We start from the raw sequence: 22,228 nt of genomic DNA, 5'->3' as shown, positions 1-22,228 counted from the left end.
GTAAGGAAGAAGGCTGCAATGGATATGTTTTCGGTGCCCATGTTTGATCCCTTTTAATGGCCTCCGAATTTTCATTCAAAATTTGAAATTTATCCTCAAAAAATCTCCTTTAGTTGGCGCATGCAAAGGAATAGGAACAATCCAAATCAGATCTCAACCAAATCTGATTTAAATTCAAATTTTAAACACATGTGTAAGAGGGGAGGAATTTGAAATCCATGCAGCAGAATTTTCCTTCCTCTTGTCGCATATATTTCCTTTGAAATTCGAATTTAAATGATTCATAGATTCACATGCCAGCTAGGAAAGTTATTTGATGGATGAAATCATTTAATATATTGCTTAATGTTTGAATTCAAATTCAAACAACAAACAATGTCGCCATGTGTCAAGCAATGAGTCCATGCGCCATGCAATAATTTTGGTTTATTTAAAATTCATGAAATCCAATTCCATGTCACCACTAATTGCCACATCATCTGAGCCTAATCCTCTTGGGTTGCACCTAATCAAATTTGGTCAAATCTGGATTTAAAAAAAGCATTTTGGTTGAACCCAATCTAATTAGATCAGACCCTGATTGAGCTCAAATTGAATCCAATTCAATTTTTGGCTCATCCAAACTCAATCAAATTGAATTAATTACTTTGTGTTGAACCTAATCCAATTAGGTCAATCCCCAATTAAGCATAAATTAATTTAAAATTAATTTGATCAGCTTAAGTCCTTTTTGGTTCCGATCTAATCCAATTAGGTCAAAACCCTGATTGAGCCCAAAGTTGAATCCAATTCAATTTGGCTCATCCTTAGCACAATTACTCAATCAAATTGAGTTTATTAATAATTTAATTACTAATTAATCCTCCAATAATTACTTTAATTATTTTATAAGATAATTTGTCAATCAAATTGACCAAATTACCTCTGAATGATTCTTAATCATTCATCAGCCTTCTTGATCAATCAGGAATTTTCTATGCGTTTGACCTCATAGGTTCGAACCTAGGCCGGTAGTATAGGAACGACTTCCTATACTAATCGATGTAACCATCTAGCAATGGTACCCGACGTCCGGATAGACCGAATATATGCGAAGCAAATATTCTGAAACCCTGGACTATAGTTACTGTATAATTCAATCCCTTTGACTCCTAATGCCAGGATGACTTAGAGCTCACTATCAACCCTATAATTAGTACATCCATTATGTGATTAACTTTAGATATTCCGTGACTCCTCACTGGGATTACCCTGGCCAAGATTTTGCTAAATTAATCACAAGACATTATTTTCTATTTTCAGAAGGGGTCAATTCCATCTCGACTCACAACTGACTACGCAAGTACTTGACTGCACCCAGTGACCTTCCGTCACTGAATTAGAAATTCAGGTAGTCCGGTACCAAAGTAAAATGAGTTGCTTGCTAGTCAGAGGTTGCGGTTTCAGGTCAGAGGGCCAAACTTATACCCATATCCACTCGGAACATCTCTTGATAGTAGAGCGTTCCGGAATTGGTCATGTTCAGTGAAATGTACTCCTACACTTTACCTGTGTAGCATACCAGTGTCTCCACACTCCTTGGTTAAGAGGACAACCAACGTATATGTCACACAACGACCTAATCTCGATAATACTGTCGTTCTAGTAACAACATATCATTTGGTCGCGAACAAGTTTAAGGACTCAAAGATAAATCCTCCTTTATCATAACATAAGTTCTAAGGATTTCATCATATAAGAGTTCATTTGAAGATGAAATGATGAATAATGCTAAATAACACTTTATTAATTTATCAATTTATTTACAAAATTCAATTATCAATATGCTGACGATTGACATTTAGGATACAAATTCCAACAGACCTTACAATGGTCACAAGTGAAAGGCAGAGTATCGTAAAAATAACAGATATTTTGAGTTGACCCCTACAAAATATGAGTGTGCTCCTAGTGATCATGAGTCGACTTTTGAAAACGACGAGTCGACCCGTCTGCATCTGAAAACAATAATGATTAGTTTTTCTAGAAGTCAGAATGACTATTTTTGTTTCGCAATAGCTCTTTCGACCTGTCTAATGGCTATAAGTGTCTTTCAACCATTCTTTAATGGTATAAATGCATGAGAATGCCAAAAGTACGACAAGAAATAATTGTGAAGAAAATAAATGAGAAAAAATTGGATAGCCAAAGAAAAGAAAAAATGTTCAAAAAAGAGAACATTCAAATGCATTCATTAAAAGCTGAAAGATCACATGCTTCTTTATTGAGAGAGAGTTGGTGAAGAGCTTTCAAGTTCGGTCAAGAGCAACAAACTAATTCAAGGCTCCATTTATTTTTGTGTATTTAAATTTTAGCAATTGTGATTTGTTTACTGCATATTTCTCTTATGTTTTGCCGAGACAAGTTTCAGAGATTGAAACTTGGAAAAATGTTCATCAAAATCTTAAATTAGATTGCATTGAGCCTAGAAAATAGGCTCGGAAGTGGTTTTAGTTGATTGTGAGTAAAAACGAATTAGGTTGATTGTGAGCCTGAGTAAAACAATCGGACTATAATCTTGAAGGGATTATAGTGAAAATTCTCAAGAAAGTGTCATCGAGAGTGGATGTAGGTACAGAATTGGCACCGAACTACTATAAATTTGTTGTATTTGTGGTGCATAACTTGTGTGCTTTGATCTCCTATATATTTACTTTTATTAATTACTCGTTGCAATTCACACACATTCATCAAGTTTTATTCCGCTGAATTTTACTTAAATTTTTTGAAAAGCCCAATTTACCTCCTTTTAGGCTGCATAGCTGGGCAATACTATATAATATCAAAACTATTCCTAATATATTTCATAAAAATATATTTATTAATCATATAAATACATTAGAATAAAATTTTAATATATTAATTATTAATATATTCCATAAAAATATTTTACTAGTCTTATGAATTATTAATTCTATAAAGATATATTAATTGATATTATAGAATTATTATTTTTATTTATAATTATAATATATTATTTCTTTAATACTAATATTTATTTTGATTAAAAAAAGATAAATAGAAGTAATATATTAAATAATCTCATTATATAAATATAAAGTATAATAATATATTTCTACTATAGTTCAACAATATCATTGATTAATAATATGACAATAATAAGGATAATAATATATTATAATATATATATATATATATATATATATATAATTTTGATATAATATATTGGTGATATATTGGCATACTAATTTTTTTGGTTGGACTAAAAAGTATTTTTGTTCTTAAATTTTAGTCCAAAATTACTGTTTTAGAGTGGTTCTGCGAAAGTTGTTTTAAAAACTAAAAATAATTTAAGATCAGTGCCACATAAAATAATTATGATGCAATAAAATATGACAGCATTATCATCTCCCTCCACATCATTTATTGATATTGGCGATGACGTCGTATCAAACGCCGTCGTTAAAAGGTGGCCGCAGTCGCTCCCCTGGGACATGCAGAGATGGTGCGCCATTTAGAATGGATCGGGCTTGGCAATGGCAAACGACCAGAACGCGCGTCGGCAACGCGCCAACGATCAGCACCGTCGATCCTATAGCAAGCAGTGCGCCAGGGTTTCGTGCGCCAAATGGAGCGTCGCTCTTAAAACCCTCCCTTCTCCCTTTCTACGCCGCGAAGCCAGCAGAGCGGAAGAAGATCGACCCAGATGGTACGCGATTAACCCCCTCCCCCCAACTCTTCGATCTCCATTGCGATTCCTAGGGTTTCCTGTGACTCTAATCGATCTACATTCCTGAAGTTCACGGTCATTTCTGGCTAGATTGTTTGTTTCTAGAGTTTTGGAACAGCAAATTAGCACGAATCCCATACTAGGTGCTGTCAAAGGTTCTGTTTTTGGGGAAAACATTGTGTTGTTATAACCCATAAACATGCTCTTGCTATTACTTAGTATCTGCATATCAGTTTGTGGCCTTGAAGTTTTGAATCCCAATGAGATGCGTGGTTTCTATGTTTCTTTAGTGTCCACGGGGTTTTAAACGTCTGTAGTAGTTGCGGTAATTGTAGGAGTTGTAAAATAATATGAAGTCATTCTTTTGCTTGTAATTTATACGTAAGTGTGAACTGTAACTTCGTACCCATGCTTATATAATGCAGCATGGGTGTTCTTTATCGTTCTTCTTCTTCTTCTCTTCTTCTTCTTCAAGACATTTTTCCTTGTTATTGGCTGTGAATTAATGGAGCTATGGATTTTAAGCAGTGGACTCAATGCATGAACTTATTCTTAAGCATTGCTGTCTTGCCTGTGGCAAAAATTTTTATGAGTTCTAGAATGGATACTTTTCACTAGCTATGTTAAACAATTCGTGATTCTTTACATGTTTAGTTGTCTATGTTATTTGTATATGCTACTTTTTAATGAGAGGTGTTAAAAGTTGCTAATCGATGCAAATTCAAGGCAATAAGTCTGTTTCTACCTTTCCTGCATCATATATGGACAATATGTTCAATACATGATGCAACTACCTTATATTTTGTTCGCTGTTGATTTGTTGCTATTAAGACTTTGAATTTTGATGGCTTTTTATCTTTATGAGAAGCTTGTAGAAGGGTTCCTGGTGTTCTCTTTTGCAGTTTTCATTTTTATTATCAACCTTTTGTACTATTGACACTTGTTGGTTATGTGTCGGTAGGTATCCTTGCTTCTGTTTATGTGATTATGGTGCTATTGCCAAATTAACATACTATTCTAATGTCCATGTATGTCTGTACAATTATATAATATAATGAAATGATTCTGTTTATATGCTTACAGTACGGTCTGAGTTGCCTCTTTTTTTTCAAAAAAAAATCTTTTCATTGTGATGGCCCAACATTTTCTTCTTTCTTCATATCCAAGTTAAATGTATCAGGCCTTCGTCAAAACCCAGAAGACAAAGGCTTACTTTAAGCGTTTTCAAGTGAAGTTCAAGAGAAGGAGAGGTATCATTAGTCTTTTCATCCGTATCACGTTGAAATACTTTTGGTCATTAATTGAAATATCTTTTTTGACATAACAGAGGGGAAGACTGATTACCGTGCAAGGATTCGACTGATCAACCAGGATAAAAATAAATATAATACACCCAATTACCGATTTGTTGTTCGATTTGTATCCAGAACCCATTTTTTATAACAATTTTGCTTGTTCTATCTTATGCTTATCTGCAATCAGTCAACATTTGTGTTCTTAACTAGTTATTGGACTAGACTAACAAGGATATTATCGCACAAGTGATATCTGCCAGTATTGCTGGTGATCTGGTCCTTGCAGCTGCTCGTACCCATGAGCTCCCTCGTTATGGTCTTGAAGTGGGTCTTACTAATTATGCTGCAGGTAATCATGTATTAGTCAACTGGATTGTTTGTGTTCTTTCTTATGTATAGTGGCTGTCATATTGGTCTCGCTGTTTTCATGTGAAATTAGCCTACTGTGCTGGACTTCTCCTGGCACGCCGTGTCCTTAAGATGCTTGAAATGGATGAGGAATATCAGGGGAACATAGAGGTACTTTTTTGGGGGGTTTCCAATCTTTATTAGGCTTGCTTGCTGCTTGAGAACCCCTTTCTGACTCCATAATATCCCCAAATGTTTCTGGTGCAGGCCACTGGATTGGACTTTTCTGTTGAACCTGCTGAGAGTAGGAGGCCTTTTCGAGCTCTGCTGGATGTTGGCCTTGTGAGGACAACAACAGGCAACCGTGTATTTGGTTGTCTCAAGGTTTGCCAACTTTTCTATTTCAACATCATATGCAAATTTCTTTTGTTAATTAATATGCTTCTAATACATTGCATTACTTCTAGGCATGTGTGCTGCATCTGAAAATATTGTGATTGTATGCTTTTGTGTCTGCATGGTATCAATGGTATCTGACACTTAAAAAGAAATGTTTAAAGGATTGCTATGATTAAGAGATAAGTTGTGGGCAATAAGTTTTATGTGGAAGATTTTAACATATTCTAATGGTGCCATTTTTAACAAAGATAACATGTACCATTTATCTGGACATCATATCCACAGTTGCTGAGCTAATATTTCAGAGTAAAATAGGTAATATAGTGTGTAAAAGTTGAAAGGATTCTGTATACTGAATCTCTTGCAAGATTTTGTGAAGTGCTAAAGTTGAATGGGAATTTTTAGAGACTTGATTAGTGATTGAACTGGCTTTATAACGAGAACAAATCCCATATTTACAGGAATAGGGCAGCAAATCTTTTGAGTCCACGCTAAACTTGAAGCAACCTGATATTAAATTCTAAGGTCCTGTCTACATGTCTGAACCTGTTTTTGGGTTCTGGGTTGAATCATGTTGGGCCATGAGTGAGAAGAGTATTTCAGCTATCCTCAAGGCAGTGCTATAGTATTCTTTCTTTATTGTCTATTTATGTAAACCAGAATAGCTAAAAGATATTTTGCATCAAGAATTATATCCTTCACCAACTATACTGTATTTTCATTACTTGTCACTGAACTTCCATGTAGGTTTCAATGAGACTTTGTCAATATTTAATAGAAATTTAGAGGCCCCATATCATGTTCTAGTTGTATCTTCCAATAATGCTGGCTTTAGTAATGTTGGTTTATCACATTAATCTTACTGTTGGTTACATTTCTTCAATCTGTGTTATTTTTGGTACACCTGATTGTTTGGCTCAACTTTTAGGCATTTGACCTAGCCATAAGCTTATAATTTTATGCATGTATCCATTCTTGTTTTTCATTGTGGAGTTGCAATTCACATATTCACTACCAGACATGTGTATTTTCACTTATCCCATTCCTCTATGTTTGTTTGAACTTTATCATCTAAGACTTTGTTTCTGTTCTTTTATATTTGCCTTGTTTCTTTTTAAATGTTTTACCTTCCTGTCCTGCTGCGCTCAAGAAGTAGAATGACTTAATTCTGTTTTCTTCCATTTTCTCATGTGTTGGCATTGATATGGAATACCAAAATCACATGTAAGTTGTATGACATTAGTGTTGCTTACAAAGTTTTTATCTTTTACAGTAAGAGAAATTTTAGGACCAAATTTGAGCTTTTATTATAGATATTGCAAACAGAACTTTCCTGCAGTTCATCTGTTATTGCTTTTCCTTTTCTTGTAATATTTCTGAATTCTAATATTCCATGCAGTTTCTTTGATTTGGTTTGACACGGATTGTATATAAAATTGATAGATTAGTCGGTCATGCTTCAGTTGTGACTAAAGGGAAGCAAAATTCTGATCATTTGTCGGACTGACTATTTTGCCTTGATGTCAGGGAGCATTGGATGGTGGTCTTGACATTCCTCATAGTGATAAGCGATTTGCTGGTTTCAAGAAGGACGAGAAGCAACTTGATGAAGAGGTTCACAGGAAGTATATCTTTGGTGGTCATGTTGCTTCTTACATGAGGGTACTTCCTTTCTGGTAGCTTGTCCTGTATTTATCTGCTTCCGTTCAAATGTACTCGTAGTTAAACCCATTTTTATTCTCTTACCAAATCAATTTGGTTTTTTAGAAGGTGACATTTGTGTGATATCTCAATCTGTAGTAATTTTATTCATTTTAATCATTCTTATGTGTCACATTGTTAATTGGTGCACCTATCATTACATTTTGGAGGGGAAAATGCTTGTTACACTTCAGTGTCTCATCTCTTGTAGGATGTGGCACTTCTCTGCTGACAAGGGCCTGGAGGGGCCTTGCTTCCTCAGGCCAGGACCCCATCAGGCACTAGCCATGTTGATTGTGACTCTGGAGTTCATGGAGCATTACTCTTAATGCCAATATGCTTGCCTTTTTTGTAAAAGAAACTGGGTTTTAATTTTAAAAAATAAATCTGTTGATTTCTTGCTACCATCATGAACACTTAACCCTTGAATATCCCACCTTTTTTGCTTGACCGGAATGGCGGAATGGTAAGCTTCCTTTTGCATTGGCGTAATCCATATTACCTCTTACTCCATAGATTTGACCTTGTCATTGATTACCACTGACCTGGACCATGTCTGTTTCATTTCTTTTTCGTCCAGACTATGATGGAGGATGAACCAGAAAAGTACCAGGCACATTTCAGTGAATATATTAAGAAGGGAATTGAGCCTGACAACATGGAAGAGATATACAAGAAGGCGCATGCTGCCATTCGTGCAGACCCAACAATGATAAAATCCACAAAGGAAACCCCGAAGGAGCATCAGAGGTATGGCAGCCATATTCTGCCAAATGCAATAAGTTTTCATGTTCTGACATTCGATAGTTTCTATGAATTACCCATGTACTTGAATTCTAGTTTTAAAGATGAGCAGGTGGTACAAATCTGGCTTTGTATTGTTTGTTAACTTGGGTTTTGTGGCAGGTTTAACTTGAAGAAGTTGACTTATGAGGAGAGGAAGGCTAGGCTTATTGAACGATTAAATGCCCTTAATGAATCTGCTGGTGCTGTGGATGATGATGAGGATGATGATGAGTGAAAGTGCAGTTTATCACCCGTTCTTGCCCAAAAGTATCTTCCGGCATGCTACACCCCTGTAGTTTTTTAAACTTGTCATTTTGCTTAGGCAGATTTTTGTTTGCTATTGGAACATCATTTATTTTTCTAGATTCAATCCCCAGCAGAACATTTCAAATTTTGACCTAATGCTAACGTTAAATTCGATTCCAACAGATATCGGTAATTTCTATCTGTTTTTTAATGATTCTATTCCTACTATGCTTTGTTCAATTTGAGTAACATGATTTATATTATTGTCTTGGAGAAAGGTTCTTGAAGATTTGCGACGTGGCCCTAATTTCAGGTGGTTATTTCTGAATGGACTGCTCGTGCTGTTTCGCTGCACTGGTCGGTGCTGTTTCAACAGCAGCTAGCCACAAACGGGTTGAGATTTACCTCTTAACCAACCCCAAAAGAAAGTACACAATTGTGCAAATACATGCCCAAATCCTGTGCAAAATCTTCATTATGGTTTGCTTTATTGGTGCATGAGATCTTGTAGTATGTTAGTCTTCCAGCTAATGGGTGCAACAATATGAACATATCTTCAACTCTTAAAATTTGGCTAATTGCCTATTGTCCAGTCCTATGTTGTTGCAGTCTCTAGCCTGTTAGGTGGCTTGCTGACGAATGACTGGGATCATCCAATTTGTTTACCATGGTTCAGGGATCTGTTTATTATTTGCAAACCCACTATCATATACTGCATCTGATGATGTGTTTGCCTTAATTAAAAATTAAGAACTAGTGTATTTGTCTATGTTCAACGAGAATAAGTTGAAGATGGGCAGATTCTCAACTTGAGCTCTCGTCCTGTTATTTTATTTTTGCACATCCATAACACCACATGTTTGTAGTTTATTGGCACATCCCTAACTTTGTTCAAAGTGAGGATAGAAATCACCACAAAGGGCGATCTCTGTGGGAACCTTATCCTAAAGCTAACCAATGGAAACCAGTTCTGTTCCAGAGTGGACCACAACCCTATCCGTTCATTTTTCTATTGTGACTCCAAAAGTGTTAATTTCCAGTTTTCAGTGGAGAGCAAGTCTTAACAGCACCAGTTAATGGCTCCTTCATTGGTGCCACCACCATCAGCTCCATCAGCCATCTCAGCAAGAACACCAAGGTATAATGGGCAATGGAATGCTGCACCCGAATGCGACAAGCCAATTGCTCGGTTCCATCGCAGGAGGTATGCTGCTGGGTTCTGCTTGACTGAATGCGTTTCACTTGAATTCATTGGTTTAAGTTGATTAGTAAACTGTTTTTTCTTCTGTGGATGCAGAGTATTCATATATGGTTTGATTGCCTCTGGGATTGGTTCATTAAGTCCTGATGGCGCAAATGCTGCACAGAGGCGGCCTCCGCCGCCACCTCCGGAGGAGAAGAAAGACCCCAGTGTGAGTGGTCTGCAGGCCAAAGTCCTCGCCAGCAAGAAAAGGAAGGAGGCCATGAAAGAAGAAATGACTAAGCTAAGGGAGAAAGGGAAGCCTGTCGACCGATGATATAGTTAAAGTTGTATTGAAGATTTCTCTCTTTTTGGAGAATATTTATTGAAGATTCTCGGATATCTCCCATTTTCAGTTTGCAGGAGCCCTTACTTTCTCCTCATTTAACTATTCTGTGATGTATAACTCCGTTCACCCGAGAGTTCATTCAAATTTTATTTCGTAACAATGAATGATTTATGTGCATATTCTACATAATTGGTTAGAAGATCTTTTGTATCACCAGGAGAAAATATATAACTTGGGATCCCCAGAAAGACGATCCTGTTTTAACTTGCATTTCCCACCGCACACGAAGAAAACAGGAAATCCAGAGTTACATGTTCAAACTAGAAAGAAAAGGTGGCAACAGTGAATGCGTTACATGATTATTTAATGACCTGAATACATCTCATAAGTAAAATAAACTTCTTTATTATGTTAGGAAGAAAAAATATATATATAACTTCTTTGTTCAGAAGATCTTTTGCATCACAAGGAGAAAATATATAACTTGGGATCCCCCGAAAGACGATCCTGTTTTAACTTGCATTTCCCCCTGCACACGATGAAAACTGGAAATCTAGAGTTACATGTTCAAACTAGAAAGAAAAGGTGGCAACAGTGAATGCATTACATGGATATCTAATGACCGGAATACATCTCATAAGTAAGATAAACTTCTTTATTATGTTAGGAATCCCAGTAAAAAAAAGCTCTCACTTAATGCTAATGCTAGTGTTCCACTAAACGAAGAGGATAAAAAAGAAGCCAGGAGGAGGCAGCAAAACATCCGCTCTCAGTGAAAGTTACTAGCTCTTCAATACTTGCCAAACGAGTCTTGTCTGAACCAATTGCTTCATACCCAAAACTCTGAATCTTCTCATAGGCCATGGCATCAAAAGAAATCATGATTGTGGTCTTAGATGCCAAAGAAAGTTGGCGCGAGGTCATTCAGCATATCGCTTTAGTAACCAACTTGAGTGTTGTTATAAATGTTTTGGAATATTTTCGAATGTATGTTCTTTTAAAATTAAATGGTCCTGGTGTGCATGCAGTGTCCTATTCTTCCACCAGTACTCTAACCAACTTAATGCTTCTTATATGCTTGCATTTAGTCCTTTTGACCTTCTCTTATAGAAATCCACGAGCAATTATTTGGAGGCTGCAGTAATCTCTCTCCAATTTGGAGGACAATGATTGAGCCTGGTGATTCATATTATTTATACAAGACATTGTGCCAAGATCTAGCTAGCTGTTCCCCACTTGGTCCGAGGACTACGGTTATTCTTTTTTCAGCGGAGAAACATTGGAAGGGTTACAAGCATATGAACTCATGCATTTGTCCTAAGCCTTTGGACAACAACGATTGAATTATTAATGAAGGGTGCCCACTGGTGGTGGTTGAGTTAGTAAAGTCTCTTGATGCGGACACGACAAGCCTATGTTCGATTCTGCTCTTCAATTTTCGGAGACATTTCATACGTCCATCAATTACTCAATTACATTTCATACATTTTAATTCCTTGTAATAGTTTTAAAATAATTATATATTTAACACTCAATTACTCTCTTTGCTTTGTATCAATCCTCGACTGTGCTATTGGACTGATAAACAGAATGGAGCATGAAGTTTTGCTATTCTTTTTCAAAATATTAACAGTTATTTCCGATTTTTTAAAAGTTACCCACTATCTTACACACATATGTGATCAATATTTAAGCTATTGTTATAATTTAATTGCCATTTCACTATAAATATCACTATATATCAGGCATAATAGCTACTTGATTTTTTAATTAATAGTTCATTTGATTAATAAAACATTTTCAAATTTAAATCTCTGTTTAAATTTCTATATAATTTTAAATTTAATGCACCAACCATTAGTGACATATCTTATTGATAGTGTCGTTTCCACTATTGTATCTGTGGTATGAGCGAAAGCTAATTAGACTTATTTTATGAAAAGAAATTAGATATGTTAAAACCCTAATTTTGAGATTTTATCAAATCTACTGTTTTCTTATTTGTTTTCTTTAGCTTACGAGGGTAATAAGCATAGTTTTACAATATTTTATCTTGGGGAACTGATGCTCTAGACTTGTTTTAAAAAGAGATTAAATTTATTAAATATAATTTTGAAATTTTTATCAAATCTTTATTTAATTTATTTTATTTAGCTGGCAGGTATTATAAGGGTAGTTTTTTTACAACATTGTATCTTGGAGAATTAACATTATTTTTCTGTCTTTTACATTGTTTGAGCCACACATTTTTTGTGGCAACACTTATCCCTCTCATTATTTTTGTGACTTTTGGACAGTTATTATCTACCATCCACCAATGTTATTAATTATACATCCACTTTCATAAAGCTTCCCACCAAGAAAAAGAATATATATCTCCTTCCTTTGTGTTTACATGAAATTAGAGCACCCTATCACCCTTAGAGAACAATCATCCATGCAATCTTCTCTATTATGCTATATGGAAAACAACCTAAACACGCATTTCTCCAAACACTTACAGATGTTTTATGCACTCCATAAGTCAATCCTTTGTGCATGGTGCCTGTTCATTTTTTCTCCAGGCTTGACATCAACAGTCCATTTACTTGAACTAATCATTGGCTACATGCATGCAAAAAAGAGGCCATTCCTCATCACATATCTTCGCTTGATGATGCCAGTTCACATGCTTGAGTAAACCATCACTAGGGGTGGGAAAAGATGTCTTAAATCTTCTCAGTCCTGTGGTTGTGGACATGGCTAGAGGATATGCCATTCCTATCCCCTCACAATAATGATGCTCTTGACCGCCTGTCATCTTTTGGAGTCATTTTAACTGCGTTAAGTTTACTCTCAAGGCCAGGCTCCATTGCCCAAGAATCCATTCTTCTCCAGTTCACAAGATAAAAGAGTCACCTTATAGTTTCAAGCAAAGCTCAATAATTCACGAGCCCAGGAATCTTATTCTTCATTGGCAGCACAGAGAAAGGTGGCAGCATAAAATGGAAGCCGATTAAAAGAGTAAAAGGGAAAAGATAAGGAAAGGCAAGCAAAACATCACTTTTGTAAGAACCAAGCAGGCCGAAGGCCACCATCTCTGGGGTCAGGTACGGTCCAATCATCAGCTAGGCAAGCCTCTCAAGTGTTTGATTTTGTTGTACATATCACTAATTAATACTGCTAAGTCATGTAATTTCAATTTTCTTACACAATCATTGTTCGAAAAAATTCCTATATAATACGAATGTTTCAACCAATGATAGGATTGTTCTTCTGAATGTGGATTTTAATGCTTCCATGTGAGCTAGCTACTGGAGTTCGCATGCTTATTAACAGTAAAAGTTAAGGCCTACAAATTTGTAGAGAGGATGCACCTTGGATTCTGATAACGTCGTCATGAACCATTATTTACTATTGCAGTAAAAAAAATACACTATTAGTCTGATCTAGCCTTTGGTTGGCTATCTTTTAGAAGAAAATAGTGGACTCTACTTTTCTCAAGTACAGAGAAGATAGCGGCTTTTACAAAGCCAGCTATTAGCCTCTTTATGATACCAAATAATGGGCAGTAACATCTTAACCAGAGTGTTATTTCATCATGTCTCTATTTTAAAAACTTAAAGAGAGTATATTTCAAGTGACATGCAGATTTAGATTTTACAATACATATTTTTTTAATTCGGTGAACAACAAACTAAAGGAGCAATAATAGCCATAATTTTCATTATGTAGCAGTCTTTGCCCATTTTCTATAAAAGAATGCTAACAATACTTCATGCAACTCCACTTGGTTAATTTTCTTCCATTCCATCTGTAATTCTTCATGTCCTTCAATGTATTGATCACTTTACATTTCCCAACACTTCCACAACCATATTCGTGCTTTCCAATCTTCTTTTGCCGTGTAAACTCTCTGAAGTCATGAACTTATCTGTGGTTACGTGCATCGCACATGCCATAATCTAGTGTAACATGATAGGATGTCTAAGATGGTTCATATGGTTGTCATAACCTAATAGTATCGATGAAAAAATTATTATGGCTTTTATTGGGAGGGGGTGGGTTATTGTTGGCCCGAGATGTCAAACAAACTAATTAAGCAGCTCAAGCAGGCTTGGCTTGATAAAAGCTCGAATGCTCGTCTTGAAACTAAACAAATCAAGCTTGAAGCAACAAAATAAGCTTGAAATTAGTTTCAAGCTGAGCTAAAAATTGGCCCAGCTTGATTAGGCTCGACTTGATAAGGCATATATATTTAAATTATATGTACATACATATCATTGGATCATAGATTTAATTGGCCTCTTCTTTTTATTCTTTAAAATCAATTAAATATTAATTTAGGTCTAAACCAAATCTCAAATCAGGCTCAAGTTGATCTTTTATTCAAGCTTCGTTCAATCTTGAGTTGATTTTATCTCAAGTTAAAATTATCAAGGTGATCGAATAAGCTTATATTCGGTTTAATTCGAAATTAAACCAGAATCAATCCCAAATAATGATAAACAAACCAAGATTGATCTTGGAAGCTAGAAACTAATTTCAAACCATGCTACCTCGGACTCAAGCTAGATCAAACTCGGCTTAGCTACACACCGATTGGCAGCTTAACTTCTAAGCAACTTTAATATAAAGCGTACCCCAACGTCTGGAACGTTGGACATGATTCCCTCAGCAACGGTTGAATTTTAGAAATGAGCAGACTCGTCTATGTTTCCTGATCTCCAGTGGTATCTTTTTGCTTTAGACGTACCTGGTTCTAAAGGTGCTCAAAGTCTTTAAATGAAGAAGCTTTTGATAGGGAAGGATGATGGGTTCAAACGGTTGGATTTCAGGTAGATCCAACAAGGAATAATGGCATCCAATGCTCAATACATTCATATCCATGTTGAACTCGGATAGTAATCAAGTTTAGGTTTGGCAGCACCATAAGTGTTGCTGGAAATTGGACCCGGGGGCGGCCGCGAACCGAGGAGGAGGAGGAGCTCCGGCGAACACTGGCGGACAGCGATCCGTCGGCGAGCGGCGTCCTCCGTGGGGGGCCTGCAAAAAGCCGGTGGCCGGGCTTTTCCGGCGCCGGCCCTCCGATGCCTAAGTCAGAGGGGGGCTTAATTTTGGAGAAGGAGAGGGACTGTATTTCCAAGTCCGAAGCCTCCCTTGGGAGGAAGAAGCCTCCAGCCCCCTTTTTAGAGGGAGAAGCTCCCCTTTTATAGGGAGAGTGGCAGGGTTACCGTCACGATTGGACGTGGGCGTGGAAGTAATGAGTTGCCGTGGATGGCCCGTTCCCATCATGGGAGGAGATGGCGTGCAGCTTGCTTGAGGCGCACAGTGCAGTACATTCTTGGGAATGCTGAGGCGTTGACAGTCGTAGCAGAGTATGGTTCCTGATTAATATGTTGTGGCGTGGCCGGCAAGTAAAACATGGTGCGGTAAGGCTGCTGCAGGGCATGGCCGCAGCATATAGATGACGAGGCCGGCCTTCTGAGGTCAGCTCAGCCTTCTGGTCTCGTCCTGCTGGTCTTAGCCTTCTGTGCTCGGCCTGCTGTGCTCGGCCTTCTGGTCTCGGCCTGCTGAGCTCGGCCTTCTGAGCTCGGCAGCCTTCTGGTCTCGGCTTGCTGAGCTCGGCCTTCCGAGCTCGGCAGCCTTCTGGTTTCGGCCTTCTGAGCTCGGCAGCCTTCTGTGCTCGGCAGCATGGATGAGCTCGATCTTGCTGACGGATTTGGGTGCTATAATTGCATTTGTGGGGTGGTCCATTTTTTCCCCAACACTACCCCCCGACTTCCGAGTTCGAGCAGCTTTTTGGCTCGGACGAAGGAAGTAGTCTAGTCGTCGATCATCCTGTAACATAGCCAAATATATATGGAGATGTGCGTGCCAAGTAGGGTGTACCTCTCATGCAGTTGGAGTTAAGTGCTCCAGGTTGACTCAGCGGCCTTCTTTGGCCTTGTCTGTTGACGATCAAGCCGAAATCGAGCCGAGCTCGATAGTCGATGGAGATCGAGCCGAGCTCGATTAGTCGATGGAGATCGAGCCGAGCTCGATTAGTCGATGGAGATCGAGCCGAGCTCGATTAGTCGATGTAGCATGACGTTAATCCTTTAACTGGGGAATCCGAGCTTGGTCGGGAATCCGATCTTGGAGACATACGGGAGATGGACTTCATTCGTTGGCGATCGTGCGCCCTTATTCGGAGCGGGGCGACGTTGGAGATAGAGATACCCGTAGGTCGTTTTTTGGATTCTCCGACCTGAAAATAGATAAAATATTGAAATTATTTGAAGCCAAAGTGGCGTCCTGTACCTTTTGGAGATATTTTGATGGCTCCTGAGCTCCAAAGTCCCTCAGGACTTGGCTCAGCACCGGCCTTCTTTGGCTCGATTTTCTGGGAGGTGTTCTGCGCTCGCGCTTATGAGCTCGGGCTTATGAGCTCAGCAGCCTTCTGATCTCGGCCTTTTGAGCTCGGCCTGCATGAGCTCGGCCTGGATGAGACTGCTGCAGGTCGTGGCTGCAGCATGTGGATGACGAGCTCGGCCTTCTGAGCTCGGCTCGGCCTGCATGAGCTCGGCCTGGATGAGACTGCTGCAGGTCGTGGCTGCAGCATGTGGATGACAAGCTCGGCCTTCTGAGCTCGGCTCGGCCTGCATGAGCTCGGCCTGGATGAGACTGCTGCAGGTCATGGCTGCAGCATGTGGATGACAAGCTCGGCCTTCTGAGCTCGGCTCGGCCTGCATGAGCTTGGCCTGGATGAGCTCGGCAGCCCTCTGTGCACGGCCGGGGCTTCGGTGATGGCGACGCTCTGAAGGAGAGCAACGTCACGAGCGCCGTCGTAAGGACTTACACCCATGAGGAGGGAGTACATAACTCTCCTTCTCCAGACCTCAGCTTTTATTTCTCTTTCCCTCCAACTCGTTGATGTGAGACTTGGGCTACTACTTCTCACTAGTTGCCCCCATGTACGTCGTTGTAGCGGGAGCCATGCCTGATTCGAGATGGCTCGGGAGAAAGTTTCTTCCTCTGCTTAACATGAACCCGTGGAGGCGGCACAGGAGGAGCCTCCACTTGTTGCAGGCTTTGGGCTGCAATGGCTAGCGCTTGGACTTGCTGCACTAGCGCGTCGAAGTGCTCGGGTTGGACTTGTGGAGCTTGATCTGCCGGAGGTCTTGGTGATGGATTCTGGACTGAGCGCCCGGGGCTTGAAGCATGATGCCGGGAGGTGTCAGAGACTCCTCTGCTCCTTAGTTTCATGGCCACAACTCGGGCCCTTCCTCTAGCGCCAACTGTTGCTGGAAATTGGACCCGGAGGCAATCTTCGGTCGAGGGAGAGGGAGCTGCGGGTCACCACGGCGGGGCGGCGACCAGTCGGCGGGTGGCGTCCTCCGTTTGGGATGGCCGGAGAGAGGGAGCAGGGGGTCCTCACGGCGGGGCGGCGATCCGTCAGCGGGCGACGTCCTCCGTGGGGGGCCTGCAAAAAGCCGGTGGCCGGGCTTTTCCGGCGCCGGCCCTCCGATGCCTAAGTCAGAGGGGGGCTTAATTTTGGAGAAGGAGAGGGACTGTATTTCCAAGTCCGAAGCCTCCCTTGGGAGGAAGAAGCCTCCAGCCCCCTTTTTAGAGGGAGAAGCTCCCCTTTTATAGGGAGAGTGGCAGGGTTACCGTCACGATTGGACGTGGGCGTGGAAGTAATGAGTTACCGTGGATGGCCCGTTCCCATCATGGGAAGAGATGGCGTGCAGCCAGAGCTTGCTTGAGGCGCACAGTGCAGTACATTCTTGGGAATGCTGAGGCGTTGACAGTCGTAGCAGAGTATGGTTCCTGATTAATATGTTGTGGCGTGGCCGGCAAGTAAAACATGGTGCGGTAAGGCTGCTGCAGGGCATGGCCGCAGCATATAGATGACGAGGCCGGCCTTCTGAGGTCAGCTCAGCCTTCTGGTCTCGTCCTGCTGGTCTTAGCCTTCTGTGCTCGGCCTGCTGTGCTCGGCCTTCTGGTCTCGGCCTGCTGAGCTCGGCCTTCTGAGCTCGGCAGCCTTCTGGTCTCGGCTTGCTGAGCTCGGCCTTCCGAGCTCGGCAGCCTTCTGGTTTCGGCCTTCGGAGCTCGGCAACCTTCTGTGCTCGGCAGCATGGATGAGCTCGATCTTGCTGACGGATTTGGGTGCTATAATTGCATTTGTGGGGTGGTCTATTTTTCCCCCAACAATAAGAATACAGAATCTATGGCAAACTTTAAGCTGCACTGTGATATATGAAATATGAAATTTTTATGAGACCGTTGGGCTGCCTCTTTACGTATTTGTTTTTCAATTTTTGTTTGCAAGCCAGGTTCGGGTTGTATCTTCCTTGCGAAAGAATGTTTGATCCTTTTTTTGCGGTATTGCCTATCGAATTGCACTCCGCACAAATCTCAAAGCACAAAATGTTTTATTCATTTGTTGGCACAGATCTCAAAAACAACTATTGCACGATTCAATAGTAGATTTATACTAAGAAAGATGGATCCTTCTTTTCCGTGAAAGATACAACCCTATCTCTCTAAGGTCATACTTTCTTAAGTACCTATATAGCTCTCTAATTCCATTTCTTTCTACGTAGACTGCTTTGACCTAATGTAGATAATTTAAAAATTTTTAAGTTATAGATCAAATTAAAATATAATTTTATACCATTGAAATGGTCAATTTTGTTTTCATTTGATGCATGGATGAAAGACCTAAAGCATGCATGATTTGTGGTCTCTAGTCAAATATCATTGATTACTTTGGACAAGAAATCATTTGGAACTAAATACCCTTAGAAGTATCCCGACCTAAAACTCTTCATATATTTCTATCTATATCTATATATCTACATCGATATTGAATTGATAGGAGAGTGAAATCTCTACCCTCTCCAAAATTCATAAAAAAAAAAATCTAGAAAAATCATAAAAAAAATCGAGCATACCATTTCATAAATTTTAAAATATTTTTTTTCTTTTCTATAATTCTACCAAAATAAAAGTTTTTTTATCCTTGCATGTGCATCACATGTGTAAAACGCTAGTATATAATTAAATAGTTAGGTTTTTTCATAGCTTGATAATATTTTCTTGTTTATAGGAAATATCATCGACCACTTCTTTCAAATATTGACTATAGAGTCTTTTAATCACATGAGACATCTAATATTGGATGTTGATAACGAATCTAGTGGGCAATATCCGATATGAAGCTGATTGTAAGCTAGTGACTTTTTTCCTTTTATATAAGTAATGCATATTGGCATTTCTTTGTATGTTAACACATCAAAATTCTGGCCCCATTTTTATGCAGGCTTCTAGACATAAAGTTGAGCTTCATGGGAGCTCCAGCTTGACTAGATAAGACTTGGATTGTATTGATGGTGATCCAAACCCAATCTAATAAATTTATCTAGTAAAGTTTTCAAATCCAACACCTAATTACATTTAAGTAGGAATTTTTTTTTTGAAAAAGATTAATGTTAAGGAAATTAAATTACTCATACATTTAAGAAAGATAATCCAAAACCAAGAAAGATAATTTTACTTTTGTTACTATAGGTAATATTACACGAATTAGTTTCGATAAACAGAAATTTCACGAGAATTTTCTAAAACACGAAAATTCTAGGAGTAGGCTAGCAGGTTCAGATTCCATTGTATCTTCGAAATGTTATATGGTAGGCCATGGTATCAAAAGAGACATGATTGTGGCAAAATGCCACATAGAGTTGGTATTGAATAATTTTGTTGTCAATGTAGCAACCATCATGAATGTTCTTCTTGATGCTTTGTACATCTGTGATTGTTTGCTCAAAGTATTTAGAATAAAGCCTCTCTTGTTCGCTTGTAGGGTCCTTTGTCTTCCATCACCACTCAACCTTCTTAAATTGTGAGCAAAGCTTCTTTTGTGTAAGATTCAGTCACATTTTCTTTCATTAGAAGCCCATGTGTTTAGGGGACTGCATGTCTCTATACTTGGAGCCAATGATTGAGCTCTGCTAGGTATATGGTATTCATGCACAGGGACAAAGGATATAAGGGGATACTAGGGGTTGGAAAGGCAGGGTTGTTTGATAGGAGCCATGCTACGGCAATCGAGGGCATGACACCAAGATCTAGTTGTCCTCCACGAGGGCCGAGGACTGTGGTGTGGATATCTCTTGCCAATGAAATTTAGAAGGGTCACAAGCATACAAAGGCAGGTGTAAATGTCTGTAGCTTTCTAATAACTGCCTCAGACCCCACCTACTACTTGCTAGGGTTCAAGTTGGATCTTATGCACGAAAGAATGGTTCTCCTTATTTTACGATGTCAATTATTGGATTATGCAATAGCCGCTTCAAGAGTTATGCAGGTGGAGAGAGGAAAGAGATAAAAATATTTTAAGATCTATGCAAAATGCAAACTAATGGTTGATGTTATGAAAAAAGATCAATCATTTTTTAACGTACAAAAGAGACAACTAAAACCCTAATGGCTATATTACCTTTTCTTTTGCTCGTTTGGTATTTATATGTGTGTAGGCTTGTGTGGATTTTTTTTTGGGTACTTTCTTCATTTTTGTTTGTCAAAAAAGACTTTCCTCTTAACAAAAATACAAAAAGCTTTATATATATATATAGTCATAAAAAAGCATCTCTCCTCAAAATTAATTTTATAAATTTCTTTTTATGAATCTTGACAATGAAATCTCTATTTTAAATCTCCATGCTAAAATATTCTCTTTTTAACATTTTGTCGTCAAAAGTAATAATAATTCTCCATCCACTGAAGGCTCTATTTAGCGGTTAACATGCATGAAAGCTAGCATAATTTTACTGGTCACAAATGTGGCAGCATAAATTATAGTTTAGTTGCCATAGAATTATGGCTAAGGAGCAGATGCTAATGATATGCATGAAAGGTCTAGATTCTACAGGGAGGAATAGTCCCTTGAGAGAAATAGCTAACATCTTTAAAATGCTGCCATACTTCATGAAACTTAGAAGAATAGATTAGCTTTGCTATAAAGAAAATCATTTATCAGCACCAGTCCCCAAAAAAAAAAGCTATCATGTCTCCTTCTGTGCTTCAAACAAAATGATCAGGATACAACCCTCTCCATAAGGCAGCATTATATATATATATAATAATAAAAGAGCATCATAGCATTAGTTGTTTTATATATATATATATATATATATATATATATATATATATATATATATATATATATATATATATATATATATATATATATATATATATATATATATATATATATATATATATATATATATATATATCATAACATTAGTTGTTAGCGAGTCTTTCACTTTAATCTCTTATAATAATATCTCCCAAAGGGTGCTGAATGGAAAAGAAAAAAAAAACAAGAAGAAGAGAAAGCGCATTGGCCCTGGAAGCACCTTTCCCAAAACGTTTTTGAGTGCATGGACTGATGAACAGAAGCTCCATAAAAAAAATTTGAACAAATACTTAAACAAATAGATTAGAGCTACTGGTTATAAAAAATGATACATGTCATGCATTGCTAATTTGTCGGTGGCTACTGGAGATGTGCTCTCTTTGCGAGGTCAGTGGTCAATGTTCCCAAGCATTGGGATTTGGTCGTGGACAGATCCACGCCTAAAAAAATAGAGAGAACATTTTCCATCCATCTAACAACACCTTTCAAGTAAGTTGGAGAAAAAGTTTATACGAATAAATTGAGCACTAAATGAATGGATTCAAGTATACATATTAATTAAGCATTTAAAAAAAAATATTATATTTATATAAAAGAAGATGGAGAGAAATTACTTTTATCTATTTTGTTAGTTTTGAATGCATCTAAATTTGGCCAGTTTGGATTTGACTTTGATTCTTCTTTGTTTGAGTGTACTTTAGTGAGAATACGAAACAATTCGTTGTATCTTGGAAGTACACCGTCATCAAAAATTTAATTTAATTTATTTTATACATATAGAAAATTATTAATCAAGACAAAATAATAATATTCTATTACAAGATTTACCATACTTTAATAGAAAATTTTCTAAAAATCTCTTGATATTGATATAAGGGACGTGGGTAATCTTGTTTTCACTATAATTTATTAGTTCAATAAATTATTAATAGATACTTCTTATATTTTTAACAAAAAAATAAAGATGATGTTTCAAAATACATCATGGGGCATCTATATCATAGAGGCAGAATCTCCTGGAGTATGTAGT

At 38.2% G+C, this 22,228-nt stretch overlaps 2 protein-coding genes across 3 annotated transcripts; both read left to right on the top strand.

The window, feature by feature from the left end:
* The first annotated feature begins 3,525 nt into the window (after window positions 1–3,525).
* On the top strand, window positions 3,526–8,730 carry LOC103719675 (60S ribosomal protein L5-like). 2 transcript variants are annotated; one of them, XM_008809026.4, is made up of 9 exons: window positions 3,526–3,709; window positions 4,911–4,980; window positions 5,058–5,149; window positions 5,248–5,374; window positions 5,465–5,544; window positions 5,641–5,757; window positions 7,300–7,434; window positions 8,054–8,223; window positions 8,380–8,730. In XM_008809026.4, the coding sequence occupies exons 1-9, from the start codon at window positions 3,707–3,709 to the stop codon at window positions 8,492–8,494; spliced, it is 909 nt and encodes a 302-aa protein (XP_008807248.2). In that variant the 5' UTR covers window positions 3,526–3,706; the 3' UTR covers window positions 8,495–8,730. The 2 variants fall into 2 exon arrangements, with proteins under 2 accessions (XP_008807248.2, XP_038984147.1); XM_039128219.1 differs by lacking the exon at window positions 3,526–3,709 and having other exon boundaries at window positions 4,898–4,980.
* Window positions 8,731–8,824: 94 nt separating this feature from the next.
* On the top strand, window positions 8,825–10,211 carry LOC103719676. The gene is made up of 2 exons (XM_008809027.4): window positions 8,825–9,709; window positions 9,803–10,211. Exons 1-2 carry the CDS (start codon window positions 9,582–9,584, stop codon window positions 10,020–10,022), a joined length of 348 nt encoding a protein of 115 aa, XP_008807249.1. The 5' UTR covers window positions 8,825–9,581; the 3' UTR covers window positions 10,023–10,211.
* Window positions 10,212–22,228: the final 12,017 nt, after the last annotated feature.

Source organism: Phoenix dactylifera, chromosome 7 (assembly GCF_009389715.1).
Source record: "Phoenix dactylifera cultivar Barhee BC4 chromosome 7, palm_55x_up_171113_PBpolish2nd_filt_p, whole genome shotgun sequence".
Taxonomy (NCBI): Eukaryota; Viridiplantae; Streptophyta; class Magnoliopsida; order Arecales; family Arecaceae; genus Phoenix; species Phoenix dactylifera.
The sequence above is the reverse complement of the archived record's forward strand: the minus strand, read 5'-3'. Positions and strand labels throughout refer to the sequence as shown.

Bases quoted from the DNA above. Each gene is read 5' to 3' on its own strand.
- LOC103719676 (XM_008809027.4), top strand. From the start codon at position 9,582: ATGGCTCCTTCATTGGTGCCACCACCATCAGCTCCATCAGCCATCTCA. The intron at 9,710-9,802 runs GTATGCTGCTGG...CTGTGGATGCAG, and splicing joins GCTCGGTTCCATCGCAGGAG to AGTATTCATATATGGTTTGA.
- LOC103719675 (XM_039128219.1), top strand. From the start codon at position 4,902: ATGTATCAGGCCTTCGTCAAAACCCAGAAGACAAAGGCTTACTTTAAG. The intron at 5,375-5,464 runs GTAATCATGTAT...ATGTGAAATTAG, and splicing joins TCTTACTAATTATGCTGCAG to CCTACTGTGCTGGACTTCTC. The intron at 8,224-8,379 runs GTATGGCAGCCA...GTTTTGTGGCAG, and splicing joins ACCCCGAAGGAGCATCAGAG to GTTTAACTTGAAGAAGTTGA.